General features: G+C 37.4%; 1 protein-coding gene across 2 annotated transcripts; it reads left to right on the forward strand.

The window, feature by feature from the left end:
• The first annotated feature begins 12,325 nt into the window (after window positions 1-12,325).
• LOC115745258 (chitinase-like protein 1) lies at window positions 12,326-15,580 on the forward strand. 2 transcript variants are annotated; one of them, XM_030680704.2, is made up of 4 exons: window positions 12,326-12,489; window positions 12,754-13,152; window positions 14,240-14,399; window positions 14,953-15,580. In XM_030680704.2, the coding sequence occupies exons 2-4, from the start codon at window positions 12,762-12,764 to the stop codon at window positions 15,368-15,370; spliced, it is 969 nt and encodes a 322-aa protein (XP_030536564.2). In that variant the 5' UTR covers window positions 12,326-12,489; window positions 12,754-12,761; the 3' UTR covers window positions 15,371-15,580. The 2 variants fall into 2 exon arrangements, with proteins under 2 accessions (XP_030536564.2, XP_030536563.2); XM_030680703.2 differs by having other exon boundaries at window positions 12,327-12,493.
• Window positions 15,581-19,062: the final 3,482 nt, after the last annotated feature.

Genomic DNA, 19,062 nt, shown 5'->3' on the forward strand with positions numbered 1-19,062 from the left:
TAAGATTGGCTCAAGCTTAAGTCCTGTGTACAACGACGATGAAAAAGTCTTACGAGTTAGTCGAAAAGGGACGTAAAACCCCTTTTGTGAGTTACGTGAACGGAAATCCCCATGCATGCCGATTGCCATGCAACGTTATAAATGGAAACTAAGTTTAAAGAAAGAAAAGAGAAAAATTTGGTGGAGCTACGTGGTTTGTTGCGAAGTTCAAAATGTGTTTGAATTCTGACGCTGGTGTTCTTATCCTCTATCCTTTTCGTGCGTCTCGATCATTATTTATTAATTTCTCCCTTCCTGGGTTAGGGTTTATCCGAACGAGGATAAGGGGCGTTTTTGAATCTTCAACCTCCAACCGAAAAAGGGAAAAATCTTCAATGATTTCCCCCACGACTCCTCCTGTTTTAGAGTCATTTTCCTACTTGTTGGCACCAACCTCAAAGTGATAATGCCTTTCAAGACTAAAAAAAGACAGAACATTTCAACCTGATCCTACTTGTTGTAATAGCCCCATGTCCTCTTTCTAGCCACAAAAAAAAACACACACACACACACATACAGAGTCCATGTGCTCGTGCCTCTCAAGAGCAACCACAGTTCATTTTTATTTTTTATTTTTAATTTAAGACTCCATATATTTCACGAAAAATAAATATTTACGAATATAAGAATGACGATTTGTTTCACTTGAAATAATTGATCAATGAAAAAAAAAAGTTACCATTACTAATAACAATTTATGTCTAAGTTTTTTTGTGAACAGTGAAAATATTTTTCATTCGTTAATTTTTATGGGCGATACAAACGATTATTCTTAGAAAAGTAATTTTTAAATTATTTCTTTTTCTGCGGAATGAAGGAGATGTATAATTGCTGGTATTTGACTTCGCTTTCATTCGATAAGGGTTACATTCCACGTGCCTAATAATCGTGAAGATAATCACTAGCATACGCCTTTGAATGTTGATGTAATGTTAGGTAAGGTGGAAGCAAAACAAAAGGGGTGATGGAATTTACCCCCAAAAAAAAACAAATGGATGATGGAACTTTAGACGAGACAGAAGCTTTAGAAACGGAAAGAAACAGAACCATCAATCAATGAAGTCAAATGTCAATTGAGATTATGATTCGTGAGACAGACGGATGTACATGTGTACGGAAGTTAAATGAAGAAAATAATATTTAAGGTATGCCGCATTTATTTCGCAAAATATAAATAATTTAAATTTTTTTAAAAAAAATTGATTTTTTGTACCGTACATAAAAATGAATGAACAAATTAGACATAAATTATTATCGATACGAAAAGCATATTTCATTTACTGCGATCATTTTTGCGAAACAAATGAAGTCCCGAGAGTTTGGACAATTGGCTAGGTGTTGGGGGATTTCTAGTTCAAGAGCTAAAAATCGCCCGGTTTCAATCTTGCTAATCGTGTGTCAAATTGTTTTGGGTTAGAGTCGCCTGCATAGGCCAAAGGTGTGGGACTTAATCGGTTTATGTGACTTGCGGTGCATTTCATAAGTTTCCAAGCATCTATTCTCCACGCATTTGTCCATGAATTATAAAAAAAAAAAAAAAGAGTAAGGCCATCTATATTCACAGGAGTTGTTTTTGTTAGAATATTTTATTGATACTATAAATATTATAGAATATTTCATTGATTCTGTATATATTCTAGAATTACTGTTATTTATTCTCTATGATTGTTTCCTCGTAGATTCGGCTTCATTGTATCTATTTATTATGGCTTTGTGTCTCAATACAACATACAACTCAATTTTCTAGATCTTTCTTTTTCTCTCGGTTTCCTTCACATATTTAAGGGGAAAAAGACACTAGATGTGCTATAATTATAGTTCCGTGCTCACTTTAGTGTTAAAACATTTCGTCGGATCACTTTAGTGTCATATCAAAGAAGAAATAATCACTTAAGTGCTTCCAATGACAAATACCGACAAAACCAAAGAATGGAGACATCTGGATTTTGGGGAAGGATATGGATTTTCGTCTTCTTGATGCTAGTTCTTCATTCGGCTGTGGATGGAGCAGACATCTCTTTTTAGGGTTTTGCTTTCCATTTCCCGAATTCATCTTTCGTTTTCATCTTCACCATCGAACCATCACTAGGATCTCGGCTCCTGAATTCTCGGTTTTCCTTTTCTACTTGATGGCCATTGGCCAGTAACTATATCCATATTCTTTCTCCATCGACCGAGCTCATCTCCTCCATTTTTACAACCTGACCTTCATCTTCAGCTGCTGAGCTTTCTCAGCAGCTCATTTTCATTAGCTCTGTTGACACGAAACTTGAGCAAGCTTATGCTTATTCTCCTCTCCAGCGGAAAAAAAAGCTCCTAAATTTACCCCAGAATCGTTGGAATGAACTGGGGCTTAAAGAAGAGGGCAGATTTGAGCCGATTCGTCTGCAATTTTGTTAAATTCGAGGCTTTTCATGGTAACTACGTAGTTTTAGGGCTTTTTCATTGAATTTCGCCATATCGGTCGAAAATAATCATAAAACATGGACACGTCGGATTTCCAACATCCCATATCGGAGTTAGCACTTAAGTGATCATTGTTTTACGAAAGAGGCATCGAAGCACTAAAATGATAGGTCGATAATCAAATTTGTGATCATACATCATAATGTCATGTACGCTTTTTTGTGGATCATGTGTAGAACAGATTTTTTACGATCAAGGGTATTGTAGGGAGATCCAGCATTGTCACGTATACATAAGATGTTAACCAAGATGATAATTGGTGTTTCAAAAGTGGAGGAGGGTTTTGATGGGATTGGGATGAAAGACGCATCCGGGAACCGACCCTTGCATGGGCCAAAGATGAGTTCCTCGTCGTTCAAAACACACGAAATTTTTTCACGGGACTATAATTAACACATGCAAATTTCTTGATTTTTTGTACCGAAATTCGTTCGTAAAATTCACACAAAATGTATCCTCTTTCAATTGAAATGAAATTAGGAAAAATCACGTAAAAGGTAAAATCTCAAGGGTAAGCAGAATCTCGATGGCAATTAGGAGTAGAAAAGGAAATGAATAATAGGAGAAGTGTGATCAATTTGTGGTTAATGTGTATAGTACGAGTACTATTTTTGAGTTTACGTACCAGTTCTTGCGTGAAGGTATATATAATATATCTATCGAGGTGGTTTCTCGAAATAACGATTTCTCATTTTCTCCATATATTACAATAGACCATTGTAGGACACTAGAAAATAAAAATGTGTTTTTATTACAAGCTAAAATTAGAAGATAAAATTATAACAAAGTAATCGTGTGGCCAGTATAATCTCAAACATAGATCCACACGCCATTATCGCGCATTTTGCATAAAACACTCATTAATTAGGAGATCGTGTGGCCATTTGATTTGCAACTTCTAAAATTGATTTGATTTGCAATCAAGAAAGAATAGGGTGTTTTCAATCATTGCTGGTACTTTTTATAATTTTTTCTTCTAATCTTAGCTTACAATAAAAACACATAAAAGTAAAAAAAAAGAAAAAGAAATGGGGAGTCAAAATACTGAAATCGGATTAGCAAGCAATCCAGTTTCCACAAATTTCATTTGTGGTCATAAGCTGACCGTCCCACTGTCTGACTTTGGGGACGGTCGGCTTAGCAAAGTCCTTAATAACTAGACCTTTGAGATGGGAATGCTATTTTTTTCATATTTGAAAAACAACACGGAAATGTTATAATTGATGGTATAGGATGATGAGAGAGAGAATGGTGGGTCGCCACAGAAGCTGTCGCGCAATGGTGGTTTCCAATTAGAGTTGTTTATATCCACGTTGTACATGTGGCTGTCAATGTTGACATCCAACAATGACCGGAGAGGGGCCAAAGAGCTTATTATAACTCTTTCAACTTCATAAATGAAAATGGGCTCCTTGTACAATGTTCATTTGACTTATTCTATATAATATGTAATGATTATAATAGATTTTGAGGCTGCGGCCAAGACCATGATAGTCTGGGCGAGGCAGCCTAGCCCAGACCAGGGCGAGGCAGCCTGGCCCGGATCAGGGCGAGGTTGGCCTAGCCACAGGCCGTTGAGGGTCCAGCAACCCTTGTTGGCCACTTTAAAAAAAAGAAAAGAAAAGAAAAGAAAACTATGTCCAGATTATTCCTCTAGCGAGGGTCCAGCAACCCTCGTTGGCCACTTTAAGGAAAAAAGAAAGAAAGAGAAAATCGTATCCGGATTCTTCCTCCAATCAACCAAGCTCATCTCGTCCATTTTACACCTTGACCTTCATCCTCACTGGCCACTTTAAGGAAAAGTATATCCAGATTCTTCTAGACATGAAGAGAACGGTTAATTCGCGCTAAAATCGAGCAATTGTTCACGCACCCGCATGCGAATATGGTGAGATGTATCTCACTTGTTCATTTCTTTATTTTGAAAGGCTATAATAACCTTCTAACTAATAAAAAAACTTAAACTCTTCCTTCCATCCTATGTGGGATTGGAAAAGGGGAACTCTTGATTGTTTTACAAACTTCAACACTTCCTCCATCAACCGAGCTCATCTCGTCCATTTTTACATCCTGATCTTCATCTTCGGTTGCTAAACTTTCTAAGCAGAATCTCAATGGCAATTAGGAGTAGAAAAGGAAATGAATAATAGGAGAAGTGTGAACAATTTGTAGTTATGTGTATAGTGCGAGTACTATTTTTGAGTTTACGTACTAGTTCTTGCGTGAATGTATATATAATATATCTATCAAGGTGGTTTCTCAAAATAACGATTTCTCATTTTATTCATATATTACAATAGACCATTGTAGGACACTAGAAAATAAAAATGTAAAGTACAGTTTAGACAGAAAATAAAATTCCAAACATGGGAATTAATAATTGAATTTTGCTTAGCTAACTGTCCCCCAATGCCGGACGGTGGGACGGTCAAATTATAGCCACAAATGGGAATTATGGAAACCGGATCAACTTGTTAATCCAGTTTCAGCATTATGACTCCCCATTCTTTTTCTTTTTTTTCCTTTTTTACTTGTATGTATTTTTATTACAAGCTAAAATTAGAAGATAAAATTATAACAAAGTGATCGTGTGGACCGGTATAATCTCAAACGTAGATTTACACACCATCAACGCGTGTTTTGCATAAAACATTCATTACTTGGGAGATCGTGTGGCCATTTGATTTGCAACTTCTAAAATTTGTTCGATTTGCAATCAAGAAATAATAGAGTGTTTTCAATCATTGCTAATACTTGTTATAATTTTTTCTTCTAATTTTAGATTACAATAAAAATGCATAAAAGAAAAAAAGAAAAAAATGGGGAGTCAAAATACTAAAATCGGATTAGCGAGTGATCTGGTTTCCACAAATTTCATTTGTGGTCATAAGCTGATCGTCCCCCGTCCGACTTTGGGGTATGGTCGGCTTAGCAAAGTCCTTAATAATTAGACCTTTGAGATGGGAATGCTATTTTTTTCATATTTGAAAAACAACACAGAAATATTATAATTGATGGTATAGGATGATGAGAGAGAGAGAGAGAGAATGGTGGGTCGCCACAGAAGTTGTGGTGCAATGGTGATTTCCAATTAGAGTTGTTTATATCCACGTTGTGCATGTGGCTGTCAATGTTGACATCCAACAATGACCGGAGGGGCCAAAGAGCTTAATATAACTCTTTCAACTTCATAAATGAAAATTGGCTCCTTCTACGATGTTCATTTGACCTATTCTATATAATATGTAACGAGCATAATAGATTCTGAGGCCGCAGGCAAGGCCATGATAGTCCGGGCGAGACAACCTGGTCCAGATTAGGGCGAGGTTGGCGTAGCCACCGGCCGCCGAGGGTCCGGCAACCCTCATTGGCCATTTTAAGGGAAAAAAAAAACCATATCCAGATTCTTCCTCCAATCAACCAAGCTCATCTCCTCCATTTTACACCTTGACCTTCATCCTCATTGGCCACTTTAAGGAAAAGTATATCCAGATTCTTATGGACATGAAGAGAATGGTTAATTCGCGCTAAAATCGAGCAATTGTTCATGCACTCGCATGCGAATATGGTGATATGTATCTCACTTGCTCATTTTTTTATTTTGAAAGACTATAATAACCTTCTAACTAATAAAAAGACTTACACTCTTACTTCCATCCTATGTGAGATTGACAAAGGGGCACTCTTGATTGTTTTACAAACAAACTTCAACACTTCCTCCATCAACCGAGCTCATCTCGTCCATTTTTACACCTTGATCTTCATCTTTGGTTGCTAAACTTTCTAAGCAGCTCATTTTCATTAGCTCTGTTGACACGAACTTGAGCCGCTTGTGCTTGTTCTCCTTGCCATTGCAAGATTCAGCTCTCAATTTTGTCGCAAAATTGTTGCTATGAATTAAGGTTTGGAGAACAGGGCAAAATTGATCCGATTTCTCCACAATTTTGTTAACGACATCATTTTAGGGCTTTTTCACCGCATTTTGCCACGTCGGTTCGACATAAAATTAAAATATTAGCACGTTGGATTTTTGGCGTCCCATAGCGGAGTTGACACTTAATCGATCGTCTTTTTACCAAAGTGGCATCGAAGTGATTTGGCGAAACGTTTTAGTACTAAAGTAAGTGACGTACGAAAATTATAGCACTTCTAGTGTCATTTTTCTCATATTTAAGTGATTCACGTGATTTTTAGTTTCAAGCTTGGATTCGTGTTAATGATGACCAGGATGAAAGGTAGAAATTGAATTTGTCATCACAGATCATAATGTGATATATACTTTTTTTATGGATTATGTGTAGTACTAGTACCCATTTTTGTAATCTAGGGTATGGTAGGGAGATCAAGCATCATCGCGCATACTTAAGATGTTAATAATCAAGATGATAATTGGTGTTTCAAAAGGTGGAAGAGGGTTTTGATGGGATTGGGATTAAAGATGCATCCGGGAACCGACACTTGCCGGGGCCAACGATGAGTGCATCGTCGTCCAAAATACATGGAACATTTTTCACGGGACTATAATTAACACGTTGCAAATTTTGTAATTTTCGTGCCGAAATTCATTTTGTAAAATTTACATGGTTATGTATTCTCGCAAGAACTAGTATGTAAATTTAAAAGTATTACTCTTGCTATAACCACAAATTATTCGCACTTTTCCTATTATTCTTTCCCTTTTTCACTCTCAATTGCTACCGAGTGCCTACTTACCTTTGAGATTTTACCTTTTAAATTATTTTTCCATATATATATATATATATATATATATATATCAAGGTGATTTCTCGAAATAAAGATTTCTCGTTTTTTTCATATATTATAAAAAGTAATTGTATGATGCTAGAAAATGAAATGTAAAGTAAAGTTTAGACGGAAAACAAAATACAAAACAGGGTAATTAATAATTAGGCCTTCGAGATGGGAATGCTATTTACATTATTAAAAACATCAAAGACTTTTATGATTTTTTTTTTTTCGTACTTGAAAAACAACATAAAAATATTTTAAGTGGTGATATAGGATGATGAGAGAGAGAGAGACTGAGAATGGTGGGTCGCCACGTTGTTTATATCCTCGTTGAACATATGGCTGCCCATGTTGACATCCCAACAATGACCGGGGGGGCCAAAGAGCTTGTTATAAGTCTTTCAACTTCATTAATGAGAATTGGCTCCTTTTATCATGTCCATTTATTTATTTTTTTGGTCAATTATCATGTCCATTTGATTTATTCTAAATACGATGTGACGATCTTTCAAAAGAATAGCATCTGAGGCTGCGGATAAGGCCACGATAGTCTGGCCGAGGCAATCTGGCCAAGATCAGGACAAGGTTGGCCTAGCCAGTGGTTAGTGAGGGCCCGACAACCTTCGCTAGCCACTTTAAGGTAAACAGAAAAAAAAAAAAGAAAAGAAAAGATTAGTTAATTAAAACAATCGAAAATATAAATTAAAATTTTATCAAAATTGTCCATGTTAGCGCCTGCCAACCGACATCCATCAGCCATTTCCGGCCAACACATTATTCACCTCTACGTTGATCAAGACCATCTAACTCCTCCTTGAATACATTCTCATTGCTCTAATGAGCCCGACAAATCAAAATTGATGGACCACGACTCATCGGCCCACTACGACCAGATTCTTCTTAGGCGAGTCCACTTGCTTGGACACCTCGGCATCGGCCCATTCCCAACCTTTCCTTTGATCCTAGCTAGCCAAAATATATTCTACGCATTGCTGTGTTCTTTCCTGTATAAATCGGAGCTGACGCTTCTTTGCTTGACGCATATAAATCGTTGGGTCAAGTAAGGTTTGAGCCAGGTCATAAATGGTCCAATCTTAATAGACCTATTTAGGGTACATTTGGTTTAGCTTATCAACATTGAGCTTTCAGCAATTGGTTAGATGCCAAAGATTTTTTTTCCTTCCAAAACTACCATCACTAATTTTTTTAATTTTCTGATTTTGCCTCTCTTTGTTATTGGGTGACCGATGAGAGTTGAGGAGGCCAGATCTTGCTTGCGAGGGCCACCCGGGTCGTACGAATCCAGGCGCTAGCACATGGGTGGCGCGATGCCTAGGTTCACGAGACCTAGGCGACGGTCACCCGAGGTCATGCGAACCCAAGAGTCGCATGACCTCAAGCGACCCTCACCGAGGGTGGCCCCGTGTCGAGCAACCTCTAACGATGGCCTCCAATGCCGGATCCGGCTCATCGACATCTTGAGACTTTCATCGATCTGGCAAAGTGTTTAAGTTTTCTAATAAATAAAAAAAATTACATCCAAAGCCCTTTTGTAAATTTATATTTACCAAATACCATTTAACCCAAACCCATTTTTAAAGGATTTTTTTACCAAACGCAATTAGTATTTTCCCAAATCTCTTTAGGCTGAAGGCATTTGTATTTCTCCAAAGCCCATTTCAAATGATGAACCAAACGCACACGTTTATGACCAATTTTACAATGGAAATCTAATGACTCATATTCGATTCGATCCATAATCCTAAAATGCTTTCATATTTAATCATATTAAGGAAAAGTCATACCCAAATTGAGTTGAGAGTCTTGAGTTAGTGAGTGCGAAATCGAGTAAGGTTGAGAGAGAACGAAGAAAGAGTCATAGAGGGTAGTTGGGTCTAAATAATTTATAAACCATTTATTATCCATATGAATCATTTAACACTCATATTATATTTAAACTCATTTACAATTAATTTACTGAATATAACTCATCTATATAACAACTCAGCCAATCATAGATGAGTCAAGAAATGAGTTTTTGACGGATCTAATCACATGACACTTAGCTTTGCTTTTGTGATTAGCAAGCGGCAAGCCGCATTGTATTGGCCGCGACGAGCTCTTGACATATTCCGTGCGTGCTAGTGGGCTTTCGCAATAACTCAACTTTTTACTTCCGTCACCTCTCGTCTTCACTACACTCATGAAAAAAAAAAAAAAACACATCAATTTAGTGATTTTTCAATCTCAAACGTCATTCTCTTATTCAATCTAATGAATTGTATAAACTCGACCAACGAAATAGATCGAATATGCTGGTTTTTCCCCCCTCAAAATTCACTTAATTTAAATTATGTTTACTTGGATAAGTGTCAATTTTACCTTAGATTTAATTGCTGGATAATGAATTAATAAACTAAAAATCATGAAATTATCTCTAATTCGATTGTTTTAACTAGGGGTGAGCAAAATGGATCTTCCGGACTGAATATCGTCGGGACTAGACCGGACCAATGGGTTTGGCTCGATTCTTGAGGTCACCGGCCAGGTTCCCCAATCCCTCAAAGTGAAACCGGTGTTCGAGCAATCCGATTTCCAATCTTAGGGGGAAACCGGACCGACGAATTTTTATTTTTATTTTTATTTTTCAATAAATAAGTTAATTAAAATTTAAAAAACCATAAATTAATTCTGATTTTCTGAAAAAAAGAGAGAAGAAAAAGGTGTGAAGAACCTGCATAGAAAGATTTTCTGGGCAGTTGAAGTTCCAATATCATCGAGGCATGGGCACGAATTGGACCACACGCTTTGAAAGGGTTGCATGATGAGAGGACGAATGGACGATGATGGGTTACAACATAACCATCATCACTGATGAGGCCTGATTAGCAATAGTAAATCAATGTCCGCTGTTGTTTTCATTTTACCGGTTTCATTGGACCGTCCAAAAACCAGATTAGATTGGTGGTCCAATCAATTCACGTTTCCAGAGATATTCTGTTTGGTCCACGGTTCCTACATTCGAGAATCAATACCATCGGTCCGATCCATGATTCTCGAGGGAACCAGACTAATATGGACCATGCTCACCCCTCTTTTTAACTATGGATAGAAAATCTTGAATTAGACAAGTTCAAAGATTTCCTCCTCCTCTCTACAAATTGAATGCTCCTCCATTTATTTCGACAATATGACAGATTGAGAAATATAAAAAATTTGCGTAATCGTTGTTTCTTGAAAAGAGAAAGTTTTTTCAACGACTTAGAAATTTGCAAATCTCAAGTCATCGAAACTCCAGGAGGTCCCTAAAGATGATCCTAAGTTGCGGGGTTGGATTAGATATGTCGTTATATCTAAAGATATGTTCATGAACACACGCTTGTGCAAAGCAGGTCTTTGCGTCATGCATATTTCTTGGGAAAATTATAAAAAAAAAAAAGTCATATACCAATTGCAGTTGTATTAATTCAATTTTAATTTTTTATTAATTCAGTCCTAAATTTTTTGAATTTGTCCCAATTGAGTTTGTGACCCTTGCCGGCCCTAAGTCGGGGAAAAAAAGAAAAATGAGAAAAATTAAAAAAATAAGAGTATTATTAAAATGTTATTAAATATTGTTCACGTTGGCGTAAGTCGTGACATATAGGACGGTTAACGTTCACGTCAGCGCCTTTTGGCCAAAATTGGCCGGATGGTTCAATTGACTATTTTTGTGATAAGTTTCAACACAATTCTAATACACTATTTTTGCGATTTTTGTCTCACTAATTTTCTTGATTTTACATCTAGCTTGTCAATTATATGAAAAAAAAAAAGGTTGAACTTAGGGCGTGCATGGTAATACTTTTTTTTCAAAAATCAACTTCTAGCCATAAGTTGATTTTTCCCCTTCTCCCCCGAAATATAAGTTGATTTTTCTACTTCTGCTTTAGAAGTTATTTCTAATTAGAGAAATTCGTTTGATAACGGTTGAAAATTTATACTTCTAAAACATTATTAACACAAAATCTTTTATGAAAAATCACTATCGGCAATCTAAAAATTCGAATTATTTTTTGAACCTTTTAAATTTTTTTACAAATAATTTTATTATTAAAAATATCATTTACTTTTAAAAAAAATTATTATTGATTTTTTACTCCGACGGCCGAAGAAGGCAACTCGGTAGCGGCGGCCGACGCAGTGGTCGATGGTTCGGGGCAGGGGGCGGCGATTGGCGATAGTCGTGGCAAGTGAAGATAGGCGATTGGAGACTATAGCGGCTGGGATAGGTTGGCGGTTGGTGGAGATTGAAAGCGGTGGTGGTCGGTGGTCACGAGCTGCGATGGGCAACGACCGTGGAGGTCGGCGGTGGGCAGTGGTTGGCTAGGGCAGTCGGCGGGGGGCGGCGGACGGAGGTCCGTGGTGGGCGAGGGCCGGTGATGGTTGGTGGTTGGCAGTGGTTGTTGGCGGCGATTGATGGAGGTCGGCGATAAGCGACAACATGCGATGGTCAGCACAGGACGGTATGATTGAAAAGAGGATGATAGCGTGATAAAAAAAGGACAAGGCGAGAAGTACTTCTTGAGTTAGAAAAGCTATTTTTTTTTTTTTTTTACAAATTGGGGAAAAAATAATTTCAAAAGTAGAAATTCATTTTAGAAGTGAAAATTTTGTCTCACTAAAAATTTTTTAGATTTTATATCTAGCTTAGTACAATTTTTTTTTTTTATATGTAAAATTAAAAATTTACGCTCACCCTTACATTACATAAAATCAAAATTAGGACATTATTCTTTTACTTGTGCCTTGTAAGGCAATAAAGTGATTCAAAGAGGCTGTCGGTGGAGGGAATTTGTTGGGTCGGCTCTATCAGAATTTCCTTCTCCTTTTCCTAGTAGCCCCAAAAATAAAAAGAGAAAAGAAATTCATTTTCCGACCACACAACAGCCTGTCCTCACCTAAATCTCGAACGTTTCTTGCCCTCAAAGCTCATCGCAGCCGTCGATTCCTCCCCAACATGTTCGACGCTTAACGACTCGTGCCGCACCAACTGGTTCACGGCATCCGACAGTGACCCTCGATCTAACTCTCTCTCTCACTCGCGTCCCCTTCTCTCTCCTTCTGGGTCACCTCCGTTTCTCTCTCTTTCTTTCTCTAGATGCTCGCAAATCCACACTCACCGACGACCCAGAATCAAGAAATTAGCGCACACCCACCTTCTCATTCCGTGTCTCCGATCTGGGAATAATCCGGGTAAGTCCTAGCTCTCACCAAGAATCGCCATTAGCTCTTGTTCTTTTAGGTTCTTTTACAGTCTCGGGGCTCAATGAATTGTCCAGGGTGTCGTTAGATTTCGTCTAGTTTGTGTGTTTACCAGCATGTGTCCGCATCGTTTCTAAAGTTTTGTGCTTTGACTTGATGTAATGCTGCTCATCAATGTTTGATGATATTGATGTAATGCAAGCATTTGTGGAAATGACTCTATGAATTGTCCCTGCAAAAATTTTGTATATCCAGTTCTCAAGATGGAGGAGATGAGAAAAGCGATATGGGTAATTCTTGCAATGGCGGTGTTGGCGAGCAGTGTGATGGTTGGTGTTCGTGGGGATGACACCAAGACTTTGGTGAAGAAGGTGAAGGGGGAGAAGGTGTGTTTGAAGGGATGGGAATGTAACACTTGGTCGAAGTACTGTTGTAACGAGACGATCACCGACTTCTTCCAGACGTACCAGTTCGAGAACCTCTTCTCGAAGCGGAATTCGCCAGTGGCGCACGCCGTCGGCTTCTGGGACTACCAGTCCTTCATCACCGCTGCCGCCCTGTACGAGCCCCTTGGCTTTGGCACCACTGGCGGCAAGCTCATGCAGATGAAGGAGGTCTCTGCCTTCCTCGGCCATGTCGGAGCTAAGACTTCTTGTATGGATCTTGCCTCTAAAGTGAATTGTGACTTTTTTTTTTTTTTTGAATTTTTTGTAGCTGTTTTAATTGTTATTGAGCCTTAGGAAGGTCATGCGCGCACATATGGCTATGTTGTGATCTTGATCTTGCTTCATGTAGTTATCTGGATGAGTTTGAAGGTTAATTTGTGGTAATGGTTGCTCAAGGGGATTAAATTACCAACCTATTTCATTTGCGGTGACATCTTATTTTTGTTGGATGGCAGGATCCCTTGTTTTGAAAATGTGTCCTGTCTCCATCTGTGAGATTTGAATTCATGTGGGCTGCTTTTGTAGCAATTTGGAAGCAGTTTTCTGTCGTTTTGTGATCTTCTTTTTGGTATTTTATTCTGGTTCCACTGGGAAGTTGACTGTCCGAAGTTTGTTGGCTTGAGTTTGCTTGTGAATGAAAGTGATTTTGGTGGTAGTCCTTTGAAGGTTGTTCAGTTTCTTGGTATACTTTTAGGGAAGCACACTGCTTATGTAGAGAAGTCAATGTGCATGTTCATTGTTTTTTCCCTAAATTTTGGTTTTAGTGAAGTGCGAGATGAAACTACTGGGAGTGATGTGTATTATGGGTATGATCTTTTTGGTTTGTTATTGATTTTTATGCGATGAAGCTATCAGTATCTGTCGTGCTGGCATCAGATTTCCTTATTTCTCTTAACTTTTCCTACATAGATAGGGTATGTTGTTTGTAGTAAACTGATTGCGGGTATTGCTGTAGAGAAATCTGATCTGTAAGTGTGACTCATTAAGCATTTACTAGTGATGGTTGATGGACAGCCTTGAAAGAATTTACTTAGATCTCGTTGGGACTGGACGACATCTAGTTGCATGAAGTAAATTTAGTTAAATCTAGTGGACGAATGTATGTTGGTTCAACTGAATAGTAAACCTGCTTCAAACAAATTTGATCCAAGTTAATTGGTACTGGCTGTCAGTTGACAAGCTAAAATTTCACTGCCATTGAAAATGCAAATGACTGCACATTCCGTCTCTCTTATACATTAAAATTTGATTAAGAGTATTTCTCACATGATTATGATCGCTGATGATGATTTCAGGTGGCTACGGAGTAGCAACTGGAGGACCTCTCGCATGGGGTCTTTGCTACAACAAAGAGATGAGCCCTAGCCAGTCATACTGTGATGACTACTACAAACTCACCTTTCCTTGTAGTCCTGGAGTTGAATACTATGGCCGTGGTGCCCTGCCCATCTATTGGTATGTATATGTAGCTTTCAGTCTCAAGAACTTTCGAGAACAGTCTCTGTTTCTATGACGAGTCATAAACTCTGTCAACAATTTAATAAAATGTAAACTCATATAGTTGTATGAATAGGCTCGGATAATGAGGGTGGATTTCCACTTGAGGGTGCTGCCACACTTTACCAGAAACTCATTGATATGTAGCATGAGCAATTTGCTTGTCAGTGTTATCACAAAATTTTCATTAAATGATGCTGCAACACACAGTACTCTGTGAGTTGAAACCTTTTCTTTTGAAAGGTCTACATTTTGAAGCTTCTACATGGAATCTGCAACGAAATGCGGTTATGTCTCAGTGACAAGTGAGAATTAACATCACTTCGGAAACGACTTTAGATGAGTACTCTTCGACATAGAGGACAGCATTGCTCTTTGGTAATACGCAAGGCACTACCCAAATTACGAATGACCGGGGAAAATCTCTTACATTCGAGCATATAATTACAGGGCTTTCATTTCATTGGTAGACAAATTCTGACTCTTCTTTTTGTCTGTGATCTGAATTTAGGAACTACAATTATGGTCCCATTGGCGAAGCTTTGAAGGTGGATCTGCTGAACCATCCAGAATACATTGAGCAGAATGCAACCCTCGCCTTCCAAGCTGCTATTCAGAAGTGGATGAGTCCGGTCAAGAAATCACAGCCTTCGGCTCACGACGCCTTTGTTGGTAACTGGAAGCCCACCAAGAACGACACTTTGGCCAAGCGTGTCCCTGGCTTCGGCACCACTATGAACATCCTTTACGGAGACCAAGTGTGCGGACAGGGCGATAATGACGAAATGAACACCATCATCTCCCACTATCAGAATTACCTCGACCTGATGGGTGTTGGCCGAGAAGAGGCTGGACCCCACGAAACCCTTTCTTGCGCGGAACAGGTCGCTTTCAACCCTACTAAGTCCTCCTCCTCTTCCTCTTCTTGAGCCTCTGGGTATCTCGCCCAGATGTTCAACCAGTCTCCGGTGAAGTCAAACATAAGAATTTGTGCATGTGTTTTGTACCCAGTTAATATCACTAAGAAACCCTGTGAATCGGCCCGCTGCCATTATTTGTTCTTTCCATTTATGTCCAGGTTCAGTTTATTTGTGGAATATACATAATGTGCTGCAGTATAATTTGTAATCTTTGTCATCCGTTTGGTCTGTTGTACTTGCAAACGTGAGATGTCTTTGCTATAGCACCATAAGGGGGTGTCTCCATCTGTGCTTTAGACCGTTTATTCTTTTAGTTCTACATGGGAACTGAGAGGTGCATCTTGCTTTTGCTTGTGGACCAAGCAGAGAATCAGGAGTAGCTGTCTCCTCTTTGCTTGTTGCTGAGTGAAACTTTCCAGATGTGTAAGGTTCTCGACTATCTATGACAGGCTGGTGTTTTGTTTTTCTGGGTTCAAAACTGTTTAAAATCTCCTGGTGTAGAAGGTGGATGTTGAAGGGAGAGGTTGTGTTATGAGGTAGGGGATCTTGACTCGAGATAGCGAAACTATTAGGCTAAGATTGAACGATCGAATCCAATTTGACGCCGGTGTTTAGAGCATAATGTGTCATCACATTGATATAAATATGGGAAGAAGTTGGTCGTTTCTTCTTCTTACTTGAGCTCACGGTGGAAGGCATTCGCAAGTGTCAAAGATACCTTTTTTTTTTTGGTTGGGTTCTTGAGGTTAGAGTTTGAAATGTCGTATGATGGACTTTCAATTTTGCAGATCTAGAAGGCTAAGCAGAAAACGAATGATGTAGAAAGCATTTTCTTAAAAGTAATATCTTCTGTCGCTTATAAAAATGAGTAAATGATAAATAATTTTATTATCTACAAATATATTTAGACATGTATAGGAATTGATGAAGAAAATATTTTTCATGGATTATTATTTTAAGAAAATATATTTTTTAAATAATTTATTTTTTACGAAATAAATGGACGCTTGAGTTGACATATGATGGGAGATTCTTAATACTGATCCTTCCTCCATGCCAAAGTTGCATATAACATGAGCGTTTTTGCTTTGGAAGGATTAATTTAAACCCCGATCGCCTTTGATTTGAGATCAGGTCATTAACGTTGTCAGGTGCGGTTCGTGAAGAGGAACTAAAACTCGTAACGGTCGATTTGAGATTAAGCCAATGATTCGAGACCCTCAATTTGAATTTTCGTGACGGTCCAATTAAGGTTAAGCTTCAGACAAAAAAAAAAATTAAGGTTGAGCCATCAAAGCTCTCAAATTGTCTCTCGTTTAGGGTTTTTGCGGTAAAATTAATCTTATCTCAATATACTTTTTTCTAATCTTCCAAGTTTAGACTGAAAATTTCGTTTTGTGTACGAACACATGTAAATAGATGTTTACTAACACACGCCTTAAAGTAGCTACTTAATAGTTACAATGTCGTTTGTTTCTCGAAAAAAAAAATAATTTATAAATGGTTCATTTTGACGTTTCTGCTTTTCAAGATCAAATATACATGCTCCGACTAACAAATAATCAAAGATTAAAGTTAATTTGAGAAAATTCGATTATAATGAAATAGAAAGATAAATGTGAGAGGACATCCCGTTAATTTCATAGAAGCATTTGCTACTAAACTTCACTAATGCAGCAAAGATGAATTCAATTCTCTAATGCGAGATTTATCCAACATAATTCACACATACATCTCAACATCCTCACTAATTTTCTCTGCTTTCACATTCCTCTCCACATCAATATACTTATTCAAAGGGAAACAATGGAGTTCTTGAATTCCTAAAATAACTGAAGAGTAACATGCACGCCCCTATGAATTACCAAAGGAAGAGAGAGAAAATGGAGAGCAAATTGAGTCCACAAGCATTTATCCATCATTCCTTTTATATAACACCTGAACCCCCAAACATGGAGGTCATCAGACATGAATTCTTGGAGGAAAAGGGAGGACGGCGGAAGGACCCCGCTCCCAGCCCCGGATGACAGTGCTGCACCCTTCCCAGTCTTAATCGGGCTTCGGCACATTTTGATCTTTCTAGCATGAAAAATGACATAAATGATCTTTAAATTTTGATTCAACGTGCGATGTCATTCCTAAACTTTTAATTTATTTAGTATGATTAATGAACTTTTAGCCTAGAATGCAATGTCATTCTTGAACTTTTGGTGTTTGTTTAATTTAGTTCTTCAATTATATAAAAATGTTGAATATTAACCAAGAACTTGAAAAGAATGAAAGGGTAACATTATATATTTTCAGGCTCAATATCCAAAAAAACCTTCAATTTTAGCATCTGTCCCAATTATACTCAATTTTTTGTCTCATAAAAGACTCTCAATTTTGACTTTTATTATGATTCTACCGACCTAATTGCCCAAAAAAATCCAACGCTTTTACTTTTGTCCAAATTTTACTACCTAATACCTAAAAAAATCCTAACTTTAACATTTGTCCCAATTATATTCAAAATTACTTTTTGTCTCATAGTACACCTCCAACTTTTACTTTTATCCTAATTCTACCACCGTTTGTCTTCCGTCCATAATCACTATTAGTTAATCATGCGTGGCATTTTCACATTATTAATGAATTATACTTGAGTAAAGCTGACATGAAAAAACCTCCAACTTCTTTTTTGTTGTCTGCTTCTTCTACACATTGTCGGGAGATACAAAAACACTTAAGACGGCACGTTTCGGATTGACTCCGGCACTCAACGGCTCAAAGAACAACTAGACGTGGAGATCTGATTATTTGGAAGAACGATCTTAAATCTCGTCGTGAAATTTTCTTTTTTCAAATTTCGAAGATTTATCGGTAAGTTCAACAAGAAAATTCAAATCCCGTAAGGTTAACTAACAATGATTATGGATGGAAGAGTGATGGTAGTAGAATTGGAAAGAAAGTAAAAGTTTGGGATTTTTATGAGACAATTTTTTTGGATATAATTGGGATATAAGCTGAAGTTGTGGGTTCTTTTGATATTAAGCAAGTAGAATTGAAATAAATATAAAAGTTGGAGGTTTTTTATGAGACAAATTTTTTTGATATAATTGGGACAAGTTGGGTTTTTTTTTTTTTTGGAATATTAGGCCTATATTTTCATATAATTTAGGACTAGATTGAGCAATTATCAAAAGTTCAAGGACCACATTGAATAAGTTAAATGTTAATGAATTACATTACACATGAGATTAAAGTTCAAGGACTACATTGAATAAATTAAAAATTTAGGGACAATACGCCAAGATTTGTGGATCATTTATCTCATATCAATTCAAAATTCATCAGGTAAAAATTATATCTATTTCGTTTCCTGGATATTCTAACATTAAAATTGCTACTCCTACATGTCATTTTCCGACCAAAACAAAGAAAAAGCTCGTGTCATTAGGCCAAATTCTTTATTTCTCATCGGATGCCGACTATTATCTAGAATAAATAATTTAATTCAATTTACACAATTAAAATTCAATTTTTTTTGGAATTACGACATATTTGAAGTAAACCCGTGATTCAAATAAGGGTTTGAAGTGATTTTATTTTCTCAAATAAAGACTTAAAATGGACATTATTTGAAATAATAGCTTGAAGTTGCCATGAATGTTTCCAATAATGGCCTAACCTCCTCAATCGAATAAATACTCTGACTATCA

The sequence above is a fragment of the Rhodamnia argentea genome, chromosome 1 (genome assembly GCF_020921035.1).
Source record: "Rhodamnia argentea isolate NSW1041297 chromosome 1, ASM2092103v1, whole genome shotgun sequence".
Classification (NCBI taxonomy): Eukaryota; Viridiplantae; Streptophyta; class Magnoliopsida; order Myrtales; family Myrtaceae; genus Rhodamnia; species Rhodamnia argentea.

Coding starts and splice junctions, on each gene's coding strand:
- LOC115745258 (XM_030680704.2), top strand. CDS start 12,762: ATGGAGGAGATGAGAAAAGCGATATGGGTAATTCTTGCAATGGCGGTG. Junction 13,153..14,239: donor TGTCGGAGCTAAGACTTCTT/GTATGGATCTTG, acceptor TGATGATTTCAG/GTGGCTACGGAGTAGCAACT. Junction 14,400..14,952: donor GGTGCCCTGCCCATCTATTG/GTATGTATATGT, acceptor ATCTGAATTTAG/GAACTACAATTATGGTCCCA.